This window comes from Arabidopsis thaliana, chromosome 4 (assembly GCF_000001735.4).
Source record: "Arabidopsis thaliana chromosome 4, partial sequence".
Taxonomy (NCBI): domain Eukaryota; kingdom Viridiplantae; phylum Streptophyta; class Magnoliopsida; order Brassicales; family Brassicaceae; genus Arabidopsis; species Arabidopsis thaliana.
Genome location: NC_003075.7, coordinates 5,982,208 through 5,995,261, shown reverse-complemented (window position 1 = coordinate 5,995,261; position 13,054 = coordinate 5,982,208). Strand labels below are relative to the sequence as shown.

Here is a 13,054-nt window from a genome sequence, read left to right as displayed (position 1 = left end):
AAGAGGAAGTCATGTTTGGCTGGATCTCACCTAAATCTCACATTCCCATTCCTTCTTCCTCCTCTTACGCACATGATTCTCTCTTTTGTTTTACATTTATATTATTGTTTCTTTAATTGTTTAGATATATTTATGCGTATGAATATGATAATATCTCTACGAAACCAATTCTTGTTTTCTTTTTTTTTCTTGTTCTGACGTCGACCAAAGATTTGTCTAAAGACAAAACATTTTGCTTTGCCTTAAGATCATATTGATAAATGTTTTTATCGAGACTTGGCTATGTCAAATTTGTTTCGGATAATCTATAAGGTTATAGTATTGATATATAAAATATTTATCTTATTAAAGATTAGGTAAAGTCAATTATTTTTTGGTACACAATATGGTTTTAATGATAGATTCTGCCACCTACCTGCCTAAAACATGTCACATGTCTCCTCCCTTATCTTATTCTCTTATTCTATATTTCTTTATTTAGTAATCAATTTGTATCTCTTCCAATCAGCTGCTTCTTCACATTCCTTTTCAATGTTTACGTCTATAGTAGTTCTTTTAATTAATTTCGTTGGCACCAAATTACGCTACAACTATAAGTATTAATAGAAGTTCTCAATTCTAGTTTTTTCCTAAACAATAAAAAGTTCTACAAACTAGAAGTTTGTTTGTTGAGATGAGGACCATGTGTCCTAGCACTATATATAAACTAACACCGAAAACCTAATGAAAAAAAATAGTTAACATAGTGAACGAGATATTTGTTGAAACTTGCTAGTTGCAACTATATGGTCCCCATTATAACCTAATTCAAGTTTCTAGAAGCTTTTGCTTCAAAAAACATATAAAAACTATGATCTATACCAACATGTAAAAATGGATAACGGTTGATCCATAAGAAAGAGTCCAAAAGGGACCAACCATGTTCACATTTCACTCCTACATTTATACTTCTACATTTTATAACAATATTGTCAAAATAAAATTCAAATTACTCATTTGCATTCCTAGACAATGGTGTAATATTCTTATATATTTCCATAAAATTATTTTGGAAACCATGTATCGTTTTTTTTCTTTTTCTTCAAAAGGTAATATGAACAAAAACTAAAACAAAAATACCAAAGAAACTGAAGTAAAGAATTTCTATATTTATCCAAAAGGACTCAAGCAAAAAAAAAAATGAAGTAACAAAACCCATTTTTTGGGATTTTTTTGACAAATTATTACAACAGTGACAAACGCGCCTCCATCACCGGGTCGCACCACGGTTTAGAATCAGCCGATGACCCGACTCCGACTATCCGACCCGACCAGGATCCAAACCCAAGAGTTAAATCCAAATTCAGCTTTATATGTCCTGAATTATCACTATAATAACACTCCCCATTCTGCCGGAGATCCTCGTCCGTCGTCGTGCCGCTAGTCGAAGCTCCGTTATCGGAGGAATTTTCCGTCTTCGGTTTAACGGCTAAATTGGAAAAAGAATACTCAACGGCATCGTTTTGAATAGGAACAACAACTTGAGACGACACCGTTTTGGATTCGTTAATCTGACGATGAGTTTGTGGATCAATACCGTGACTAAGAAGCTTCCTCTTAATATGAGTGTTCCAATAATTCTTTATTTCGTTATCTGTTCTTCCTGGTAATCTTCCAGCTATCAATGACCATCTGCAAAACAAAACATTTCAAATTCATATGAATAACAATAACAGAGGAAAGCTTTAACAAAAACAGAGGAAACAAAAAAGTGAACGACTCTGTTTCCTAGAAAGTTGAAACTTTTTTCCTGGGAAAGATCAAAGAAGAAGAAAGAGCAGGAAAACAAAGTGACCCAGTTTCTATTTTCTCTCTGTTTCCTAGAAAGTTGAAATCTTTTTCCTAGAAACAAGAGTAGGGAGAAAAAAAAAAGTGACTCTGTTTTTCTATTTTCACTCTGTTTTTTTAGAAGAAGAGAAAGAGAGGAAAAAGTTATCGTACTTGTTACCGAGTAAGCTATGGAGTTTGATGATGATTTGATCTTCATCATCAGTAAAATTACCACGTTTAAGATCAGGACGAAGGTAATTAATCCATCTCAATCTACAACTTTTACCACAACGCAACAATCCAGCGGATTTAGGAAGAGAACGCCAACAACCTTCACCGTGATTACGGATATAATCTACGAGACGTTGATCTTCTTCTTTAGTCCAAGCTCCTTTGTTTGTGTGAGCTTTTTCACAACAAGGAGATCTTCCCATGGTGAATGAAGAAGATGGTGTAAGAGAAGAGAGAAGAGATCAATTTGTGGGTTATATAAAAAGGAGGAGACTTTGACTAAGTTTGGTATATGTACATGTGACTATGTGGAGATAAAGTGAGGCTGTGCTTTGCTGTGTTGTGTGTGGGGTAATGGAGATTAGGTAGGTAAGTAAGTAACCTTCTTTTCTCTTTTTTTCTTGTCTCTTTACTTTTTCTCCTTAGATTTTGGTTTTTGTTTTTTTCTTTCTCTCACTGTTCTTATAATTTAGTTGGTAGTTAAGAAAAATACAATGCAAAAATAATATTTATCAAACATGTTATCTTTTGGAAAAAAATGTCATTAAAATTCTCAACTTATTGAAAACTTTGATTTAAATCTTGAACTCTCGGCGAACGAAACAAATATCAAACTTATGTTACTTTCCAAATAAATACCAAACCTTCTTGACTTTTCAAATAAATATCAAACTTTTGTTGACATGACTATATTAGGCATGATGTTCAGTAGGTTAATAGACCTTGAACGTTTAGTGTGTTAACATACTCGTTGATTGAAAACGACAACGTTTACTCTAACAATAAAACGTCATCGTTTTTGTCATAACGGCTCAATTAAATCTCCAGTTTCAAATCATATGGGGATTTAGAGATAGGAATTTTGCTTGATTTAGAGATCTTAGATTGAATTTGGGAATTTAGTTCAGTCATTATTACAAAACGACGTCACTCTGTTGTTGGAAACAATAACGTTTTGCATTAATGGGCCTCTGTTAACAAAAAAATTAACTCCGTTAACGGGATCTAGTAATTTACTTAACAGTGTGTCTAATATCGCCAGGTCAACAAAAATTAGATATTTATTTAGAAAGTCAAATATTTATTTTGTTTCGTCGAGAGTTGAGGATTTAAATCAATGTTTGCAATGAGTTGAAGATTTTAATGACATTTTTCCCATTAATTAAATTTAAAATTAACAAAAGAACGACGTCGTATGAAGGAGTTCTGAATTGTTTTAGTTAAATACAGTTTTTTAGTTGTTCCTGAAGAGAAAAATAAAACTGTGATTATTTCTTGACAAAAAATGTTTTTATTTTGCTTATCTTTCAATGGAGTTTTACATCTTTCTTTTATAGACTTCTTTAGAACAATCTAGAATCCTTGACAATGCTATCTTTAATCAATAGCTATTTATTGTGAATTACTGCAACGGCAGCGACTGCAACGGCTTGAATTTGTTTTCAAGTGTTATTGTCTTCTTCTCCGTATTAGTGACAGTCTTCTGTTTTGCAGGTAAAGAGCTTTTGGTCTTTATCTTCTTTTGCATATGTTGACTGGGCTTCTGTAGTGGGCTTTGTTGAGTTTGGGCTACCATGTCTTTGTTTTTGTCAAAGCCCGTTCTATTTATTGGGTTGTCTTCTACACCCTCCTTCAAACTTGGCGTGGGTGAGACCGGTGACGCAGACACGCCGAGTTTGGCTCTAAGCGTGATAAAGGGCCGTCGCGGTAGTGACTTGGTGAAGACATCAGCAAGTTGAATAGTTGCTGGGATGTGTTGCGTTTCTATGAGACCGAGAGCCACACGTTCCCTGATGTAGTGAAAGTCTTTATCGAAGTGTTTAGATCGTTTATGAAGAGCAGGATTTGCAGAGAGGTAGACAGCAGATAGGTTATCACAGAACACTCGTGTAGGTTGATGTTGAGAGATTCCAAGATCTCGGAGAAGAGAGGAAATCCAAGTGATTTCTCGAGCTGTATCGGAAAGAGCTCTATATTCGGCTTCTGTTGAGGAGTGAGAGATAGTGGGTTGTCTCTTTGCAGACCAAGATATCAGAGTAGATCCCAAGAGGATGCAGAAACCAGTAGTGGAGCGTCTAGTGTCCTTGCAGCCAGCGTAATCACTATCGCAAAATCCCGAAAGAACAGGGTTGTGGTGTTTTCTGATTGGAAGCCCCATGTTGATAGTTCCTTTCACATACCTGAGTATGCGTTTGAGAAGGCCAAAATCAGAGTTGGTCGGAGCGTGCATTCTTTGGCAGATGAAGTTCACGGCATATTGAATATCCGGTCTTGTGATTGTTAAGTATTGTAACTTGCCAGCTAAACTCCGAAAGTATGTTGGCTCTTCAAAGGGTTCTGAATTGAGGTCTTCCAAGTGTTGTGGCAGAGGGGTAGGCATAGGGTTGCATTCTGTCATGCCTGCTTGATGAAGAATGTCGGAAGCGTATGCGTGTTGATGTAAAAATAGACCATTGTTGTAAGATTCAATTTCTATACCCAAAAAATAGCGAGGAGGCCCAAGATCTTTCATCGAAAAGCGGTTGTTGAGAGCTTGAAGAAGTTTATCCATGAGCAGTTGATCACTTCCTGTGAGGAGTATATCGTCGACATATAAGAGGAGTATGAGACTTTGCCCATTTTGATGACAAACGAAGAGGGAAGGATCAGATGTGCTGCACTCAAAGCCAAAGTCAAGAAGAAAGTTGCTAAAGGTGTCAAACCAGGCTCTAGGCGCTTGTTTTAGACCATAAAGAGCTTTGGTGAGCCGACAAACGTGATTAGGCTTGTTAGGATCAACAAAACCAGAGGGTTGGAACATAAACACCGGTTCTTGTAATTCTCCATGGAGAAACGCGTTGGACACATCAAGCTGTTTGAGAGGCCACTCATTTGCAGTAGCGGTATCGAGAACAAGACGTATAGTTGCAGTTCGAACAACCGGACTGAATGTCTCAAGATAGTCGACTCCTTCTTCTTGATCAAACCCTTTGGCAACTAGACGAGCTTTCAACTTATCTATGGTGCCATCAGGTTTGAGTTTAGTCTTGAAAACCCATTTGGATGTCAGAATATTCATGTCCTCTGTTGCAGGAACTAGAGACCAAGTGTTTAGCATGTGAATGCGATCTATCTCATCCATAACTGCAGCGTTCCAGCTAGGATGCTTCATAGCAGTAGTAATAGTTTTTGGTTCATCAAAAGAGGATTTAGAGACAATGAGAGCATACCGGGGGTTTGGCTTCTGAATTCCATCTTTTGATCTTGTAATCATGGGATGGAGATTTTCTAATGAGCCTTGTCCTAGTGCATTGTCTTCATTTTGATCATTTAGTACGGGAGCTACTTCGTGGTCAAATTCATCATTTGATTCAGTTTCCTCATCAGAGCTAGTTTCCATATTAACATTGACGGCTTCCTCTGTCTCATAATTCATCATTGGCTGATTCTCACTTGTTGCCATAGGAGTCATTTGTCTTGCAAGAGGTTGTAATTGAGAAGAAGGCACTGAAGGTGGTGTGAGATCAGTATGTTGCCAAGCCTGTAGTAAGGTCGTCTGGTATTTTGGAACCAGACTGTGGTACTTTTCTTTAAATGGGAATTGAGCTTCATCAAAAATGACATGTCTAGAGATGTAGACTTTACCGGTAGGAGGATACAAACAGCGGTATCCCTTGTATTGGTTGTGATAGCCAAGAAACACGCATTGCAACGAGCGTGGATCAAACTTGTTCTTTGCTAACGGTCTCAAGCAGGGGTAGCAGGCTGTACCAAACACTCGGAGAGGTGTATAATCAACTTTTTGTTGAAACAAAGTTTCATAGGGACTTATTTCCTTGAGGACAGAAGAAGGCAAGAGATTACTGAGATAGTTGGCAGTGAAGAAAGCTTCTACCCAGAACTTGAGAGGTGTATGACTGTGATATAACATTGAAAGCCCAAGCTCTACCAAATGTCTGTGCTTCCTTTCGGCAACACCGTTTTGTTGCGGTGTATATGGACAAGATATACGATGATGAATGCCATGCTCTCTAAAGTGTTCTTTTAATTTGTTGCTTGTAAATTCTCCCCCTCCATCGCTTTGAAACTCTTTGATTTTTGTACCAAGTTGATTCTCAACCAATTTCTGATATGCAATAAACACTGAAATAAACTTTGACTTCATGCGCAAAGGAAAAAACCAAGAGAATCTTGAGAAATCATCAACAAAAACTGCATAGTATTTGAATCCTTGGTTTGATACAACCGGTGATGGTCCCCAAAGATCACAATGAACTCGATCTAAAGGTTTTAAAGCTCGAAAATCAGAAGAGAAAAACTGTAATCTAGTGCTCTTTCCCATTTGGCAAGGCTCACAAACGGGAGAAGTTCTGCTTTTATTCACTTGGATTTCCTTGCGGGTTAAAAGTTGCTGAAGAATCTTTGAGTTTGAGTGGCCAAGTCGATGATGCCATGTTTCCATGCTAGCTGCACATTGACGATTTGAATAGAGTGCTACAAACTCTGAATTCTCCAGCATGTAGAGCCCATTATTTCGTGGACCCTTGGACACCACTTTCTGAGTGGTTAAATCAATTATGCAAACCTTATTAGCATCAAAATAAACACCGCATGGATAATCATCGCAAAGTTTGGACACAGATAGAAGAGATTTTTGTATAGCAGGGCACACTAAGACTTCATTCAACGGAATAGTACCTTTGGATGAGGAAATTGTGGTGGATCCAACATGTGTAATAGGGAGGTATGTTCCATCTCCAACCAAGACTGCATCGTTTCCCTCATATGTTGTTGCGTTTTGCAGACCAGATGTTGAGGCTGTTATGTGGGCTGTGGCTGCAGAATCGGGGTACCATTCCTTGCCGGTTTCATCAGAGACACGGAGAGCAGAAAATGCTTGAGTAGGGACTTCACTTTGGTAGTTGTTGTCAAATCGGTTGTAGCATTTGATAGCAGTGTGTCCTATGCGACCACAAATTTGACAAACTGGTCTTTGTCCTGATGATGGTGAAGCGGATTGATGTTGAGAAAATCCTCTGCCGCGTGTAGAGTAGCCACCGCGTCCTCTGTTTTGCCCAGAACGACCACGACCACGGGAATTGGAATTGTATTGAGGAGCGCCAGAGTTAGATCTTTCAGTATTGAACGCAAGATGAGGATTAACAGAGACAGTGTCGTCATAAGATTGCAGCTTACTGTCAAACCCTTGAACTTCGGAGATGACGTCGTTAAACGTCGGAGCAGGGAGCTTGCTTAGGGAGCTTTGGATAACTGTGGTGATAGGATCGTACTCTCTGCCGAGTCCATTGAGAAAGCCAAAGATTTTCATGGATTCCTCTACTGGTTTGCCAATGGAGCTTAGAGAGTCGCATATTATTTTAAAATCACGACAGTAAACAGATAGAGACTTATCTTTTTTTGTCAGAAGTTGAAGATTACGACGAAGAGAAAACTCTCTGGCGATGCTACTTTTGTTGAAATTTTCAGCTAGAGAGATCCAAATCTGACGAGATGTAGTGAGGTTGTGGACATGACCAAGCACTTCCTCTGAAAGCGTACCAAACAACCACGACCGGACGAGCTGGTCTGTGCAAAACCAGTCTTCATATTGAGGATTCGGAACTTCGCTGGTGACATCATCATTAACAACAAGACGAGTCTGAGCTGGAGGAGTGACGACTCCATTGACAAAACCTATGAGCTTTTGGCTCGATAGAAGGGACTCAAACTGTGTCTTCCACAACAAGTAGTTACTATCGTTGAGCTTTAAGGTAACGGAACTAGAGACATGGACATTGTCTGGAAAAGGGTAAGCAGGGGCCATTGAATCACCTGTTAAGGTATAATAGCTCTGATACCATGAAGAGAAAAATAAAACTGTGATTATTTCTTGACAAAAAATGTTTTTATTTTGCTTATCTTTCAATGGAGTTTTACATCTTTCTTTTATGACTTCTTTAGAACAATTTAGAATCCTTGACAATGCTATCTTTAATCAATAGCTATTTATTGTGAATTACTGCAACGGCAGCGACTGCAACGGCTTGAATTTGTTTTCAAGTGTTATTGTCTTCTTCTCCGTATTAGTGACAGTCTTCTGTTTTGCAGGTAAAGAGCTTTTGGTCTTTATCTTCTTTTGCATATGTTGACTGGGCTTCTGTAGTGGGCTTTGTTGAGTTTGGGCTACCATGTCTTTGTTTTTGTCAAAGCCCGTTCTATTTATTGGGTTGTCTTCTACAAAAGTAGCCAGCAAGTTGTCACAGTTTGATTAACGACATCTATGTAAACGTAAGTTTTGGACCATGCTTTTGTTTATGTAGAAAACTCAAATTTTATTTAGTTCATATAGTTTGATGCATAAAAGTTCTATATAAACCTTAATTCGTGTATATAAAATTATGTAAGACCCAAAACTAGATCAATTGTTAAAAAGAAAAGGGAAACAAATGGAAACAACAGAGCTATCACTAGAACACTTGTATCATCGTTAGAGCTATCTTTTTCTACACGTTAGCTTTTACGGCCTCCCCTCTACTGCATCATCGCGTTTTCTCCTTTTGCGCCTCCTCCTACGGATATCTATTTCATTAGGTTTTCAACTGCGGCAAGTCACAACATGTTTTGATCACACCGATGCTTTTCTAAACTGCTTTCTCTTTTCCTTTTGCTTAGTGCAGGTTCCTCGATTTGGATCAAACTTGGAAAATAAGAGTATATGCATGGGTGTGGCCAACGTTTATTATCTACAGGTACTCTGATATCTAAAGTTTTTGAAGTATCCAGCCTCTCCATTAATATTAATAACTAGTTTGGTATAATCCTCAGTGTCAGAGTCAGAACTTGCTCTTCAACACCATTTCGGCCTCAATCTTAGTCGTAATCTATATCTCAAGATCATCTATGTATCGTTCACGGTGCTGAAATAAAACCGCAAGTTTCTCTTCTTTAACACAAGATAAAGTCACAAATATTAGTATAGCCATTAGCTACAACGTGAATTGGTAGAGGCAGAAGCGGCCCAAATCTCTCTCTTGTAAAATCAAAATAGATTATGTGATTCTTGCTACCTTCGGAGCTCCTTTTATTAGCACACCAATAACTATTTCCCTTAAGAGAAACGCTAGGGGAAGAACAATATATACGCCAACGTGGAATGACATCAAGAGTTGTCCAATCACCCGAGTTAACATCATAGATTTCATACCAAAAAACCGTGTTTCGGGTGTATTGTAGAAATAATATAAAAACCTCAACAGCACAACTATAACTGCACTTGTCATGTCCGTCTCTGAGATCAATCCACCTTGTTTGCCCCAACTACGGATATTCCAAACCACGATCCTATTAACTTCTTCCAATTTGCATAAAATTAAACCTTCATAGTGGTAAATATAAGATATGCTGACTTGACTGTGAAGAAAACTAAGGTTATCTGTGACCTCCTGATGTTTATACCTATAATGTGTATATCAATGGGTTATGCAAGCTGAACAATATCCAAGGCGCTATAAAGATGATGTCTTCTATGAAAAAGCTAGGTTCTGAGCCTAATGTAGTTGCATACAATATATTGATAAAAGGATTGGTTAAAGCTGGAGATCTGAGTCGAGCTAAGACTCTATGGAAAGAGATGGAGAGACGAATGGAGTTTAGACGAGGTTGTTTGTGCTCACTGTTTATTGGAATAAGCATTTAACATGAGTTCAAGAATTTCGGAAGATCTGCCTTGACTGAACTCACACCATCACATTGTTGACATTCCTTTCCTGGATCCTTAGCCGTCTCCACAGCTTATTGTTGGAACTTTTTTGACATAAAATTTTCCGGTGACTTTCCGGCCAAATTCCGGCCAAACGGCTGAACGGAATTGTCGGGTCATTAGTGAATTGGAAATTTGGTAAAGAGTACTACAAAATAGTATACTCATACGTCAAAAACGGAGTTGTATTGAATGAGAAATAAGGGTGTAAAGTGGGACACTTGCTCTTCCTCTACTCACCAATACATTTTTCTTTACCAAATATATTCATTGATTTAAAGAGAGAAAAATAACCTTTGGTAACATACACGTAGATAGAGATGTGTTTCAAAAGACAAGACTGTTATATTTCATCTTTTCAGGAAAGCGAAATTTTCAAAGATGCAAAACAGAGAGAAGTAAGAACAGAGTGCTTCTGCTGTTGTGGACATGGAGCCATCATAGGTTTCTAGTTCTCAGCAAGTGCTCCATCATCTGCAGGAGAAAATGGCTTGTGTGAAAAACAAAGAAATCGTTTTGGTCGATCCCACGTTCATTACAAAACAGAGTTGTAATACGTTTCAGCCTTTCAGGTTGCCTTAACAATGTGATAAGCTGTGGAGACGGCTAAGGATCCAGGAAAGGAATGTCAACAATGTGATGGTGTGAGTTCAGTCAAGGCAGACCTTGTTCGTTAAAGAGTTCAAGAATTTCGGAAGTCATGAGTAGGTGGAGTAAGGTTTAATGGATAAAGCAGTCAAACTTTTAGCACACCTGGTTTAAGCAATGTGGAGCAAATCTAAATAGTTGTATTTGGTCTTATTAGTTAGAACTTAAAAGAAGGGTGATTAGTTTGTTTGACAAGACTTTGGGAAGTGATCAAACTACATATCCAAACTTAACTCTACGCCAGAAACCAACACTCTAACACCAAAACTCTAAATCCCTAGAACTAAAAATCACATTAGAAAACTTAAGCGTAGTATAAGTTTGCCATACACCCATCACCATCGCTGATCAAAACCCCGAAAGTTTTCCTGGGAGGGATAATATTGATTCGAAGGAATTTGATCACCAAAATGTGGTTGCTGGCCAGTAGACTCCAAGTTGGATCCAGGGACATTGACCGCAACTCCCAGAGTCATGTCATGAATACTCGGGCGTTTAGTATTCGTACTCTCCTGCTTTTGCCTTGCAAAATACTTCTGAGCATGGCTTGCCACTTGCGTCGAGGTCCTTGACTTCACACAATACCTCGATATGTTCTTCCAGTCTCCTTTCCCAAACTTATTTAGTCCTTCCAGAAACAACCTGAAAATATCATTAAACCAACCAAAAGTCCAAAGTTAAGATCACATAGCAAATACGAGAGGAAAACAGTCTATTTCCCCCGAGAACTATGACATCATAACAGATAGAGCCCAAACTTATACCACGGTCCATATATCCATGAAATAGAAGTTCGGTTCCTATTTCCCCCCAAATCGAAAGATCTATATTTAGATATCCCTGAGTCAATAGTTCGAGAGCTAAAACACCACATAGTTTGATTTAATCGGTTTATTGTATTCAAAACCGAATGCTAAACCAATTAAACGTAATAATAACCAGAGTTAACCATCATTTACCCGTTTTCAACCTGATTACACGGACTTAACCAAAGGACCATAATTTACTCGTTCATCTCACCCAACTAACTTTTTCGTTTTCGCCTTCATCTAATTCCAAATCAAATCATGAGAGGATTAACCAATGTTTTTCTAAAAACGTACGTACCACCTAAAAACGTACGTGATATATATATAAGTTTACTCCTAGCCCTAACCAACAAAACCCTAATTCATCAAACCCTAGCAAAATTTAAAACTCTTAAACTTGGGACTTTATCTCCACAATCCAAAGAAATTCTTATTCATAAAATCATTGACTAACCTCTGTTCCTCTTCTGACCAAGGAATTCCCGTCTTTTTCCCATTGCCCTTAGACTCACCTGCTTCCGTCAGTTTCACGTAATCGTCTTCCGGGTATTTGGGCAAAACATACTTACCCGATTCGATCCGCTCAATATCATGGACCAACGCGCAGTAGTAGTACTCCACCTCCTTCACCGGTTTCTGGAGATAATAGGCGATATTCTCTATAAAATTCGGCGAACCCTCCGGGATTTGAAGCAGAGCTAACTCAAAACGTTTGTCATCGACCCTTGTCCACTGCGGAAACGCGGCCATAGTATCTAAGAAAAAGAGAGAAAACTGGAGATCGCGAAAGATAAGGAATCTGATAGAAGCAAGGAAACAATTAGTTGAAGGAAATATTGAGGGTTTTGTTATTGAGGGTTTTTTCTTGTTCCAGTCAGATTTTATAGGGAGAAATAATAGGGCCTATCGGACAAATTAAAATTTAACAATAATAGGGCATATAGGAAATAGTATAGTCAGATTTTGTAGTCAGATTTTATAGGGAGATTTTATAGGGAGAAATAATAGGGCATATAGGAAATAGTATAGTCAGATTTTGTTAAAACACAGGACAAAGCTGTGAGCAAACCTGTCGTGAAACCTCAGGAAACGAAAGATGATGGAGCAGAATATGTTCGTGGCTTGTGTGACCATTTGAAGACTTTGTCATCAGTTGATATCTTGAGAATCTTTGTGTCAAATGTTGTTGAAGATAGGTCAAGAGAGATTGCAATAAGAAGACTTGAAGTTGTACTCTCTGATCACACTTGAAAGAAAGTGAAAATAGAATTGTCAGAGATGAGAGAACTCCAGACATTGCTCATCTCTTGCCTTAAGCAAGAAAGAATCTCTGGCAGTATGTTCAGAGTCCTAGGTAAGGTGGTGAACCACGTTGTGTGTGAGATGTTCAAACACCAAGATATCGCATGGGACGGTCTACGCGATTATATTGTATCACAAAGCAAAACAAAGTTTCAGAGAGCGGTTTATATCTTCCAGTGCTTAACAACGCCGCTTGAGGATGACGAGTTTGTGATTCATGTGATGGAGAATCTTCTCCCAGAGATAAGAATAAGGCTAAACCCACCAAGAGACTTGTTGGTAGATAACAGTTGCTGGGTTTTGGCGTTTACTGGTGCATTCTGTGCGACCATACACTTGAGAGAATTTCCAAGCCAAGCTGAATCCGTTAAGGAGATTGCAAATAAGATGATAGATTCTGTGAGAGAGCTTGTGGAAATAGGAATTGAAGTTGGGCTTGTGAGGAGAGCTTTCAGAGATCTTGAAAACATTGTCAAGAACCTAAACAAATGGAATGGTACGGGAAGTTAGAATACAA

General features: G+C 38.2%; 3 protein-coding genes, 1 long non-coding RNA gene and 2 pseudogenes across 6 annotated transcripts; 2 read left to right on the top strand and 4 right to left on the bottom strand.

Annotated features, from left to right (window-relative positions):
* Positions 1-1,003: 1,003 nt before the first annotated feature.
* MYB6 (myb domain protein 6) lies at positions 1,004-2,354 on the bottom strand. Its single transcript, NM_117014.3, has 2 exons — positions 1,981-2,354; positions 1,004-1,671 (listed from the first exon to the last, which is right to left on the bottom strand). Exons 1-2 carry the CDS (start codon positions 2,241-2,243, stop codon positions 1,224-1,226), a joined length of 711 nt encoding a protein of 236 aa, NP_192684.1. The 5' UTR covers positions 2,244-2,354; the 3' UTR covers positions 1,004-1,223.
* A 1,088-nt stretch (positions 2,355-3,442) lies between these two features.
* AT4G09455 lies at positions 3,443-7,843 on the bottom strand (annotated as a pseudogene; the record flags this gene model as incomplete). Its single annotated transcript has 1 exon — positions 3,443-7,843.
* A 764-nt stretch (positions 7,844-8,607) lies between these two features.
* AT4G09452 lies at positions 8,608-9,440 on the bottom strand (annotated as a pseudogene). Its single transcript has one exon.
* Positions 9,441-9,450: 10 nt separating this feature from the next.
* On the top strand, positions 9,451-9,762 carry AT4G05720. The gene has a single exon (NR_141899.1). It is a non-coding gene; the product is annotated as an other RNA (long non-coding RNA).
* Positions 9,763-10,730: 968 nt separating this feature from the next.
* AT4G09450 (Duplicated homeodomain-like superfamily protein) lies at positions 10,731-11,985 on the bottom strand (the record flags this gene model as incomplete). Its single annotated transcript, NM_117013.2, has 2 exons — positions 10,731-11,068; positions 11,690-11,985. 2 exons carry the CDS (start codon positions 11,983-11,985, stop codon positions 10,762-10,764), a joined length of 603 nt encoding a protein of 200 aa, NP_192683.1. The 3' UTR covers positions 10,731-10,761.
* A 528-nt stretch (positions 11,986-12,513) lies between these two features.
* On the top strand, positions 12,514-13,047 carry AT4G09440 (hypothetical protein (DUF577); the record flags this gene model as incomplete). The annotated part of the gene is made up of 1 exon (NM_117012.1): positions 12,514-13,047. The coding sequence occupies one exon, from the start codon at positions 12,514-12,516 to the stop codon at positions 13,045-13,047; it is 534 nt and encodes a 177-aa protein (NP_192682.1).
* Between the last annotated feature and the right edge of the window lie 7 nt (positions 13,048-13,054).

What these genes read in the sequence shown, in the direction of transcription:
- MYB6 (NM_117014.3), bottom strand. Translation starts at nt 2,243, where the DNA reads ATGGGAAGATCTCCTTGTTGTGAAAAAGCTCACACAAACAAAGGAGCT. An exon ending in CATAGCTTACTCGGTAACAA is followed by an intron (nt 1,672 to 1,980) that starts GTACGATAACTT and finishes TTTGTTTTGCAG; the next exon opens with ATGGTCATTGATAGCTGGAA.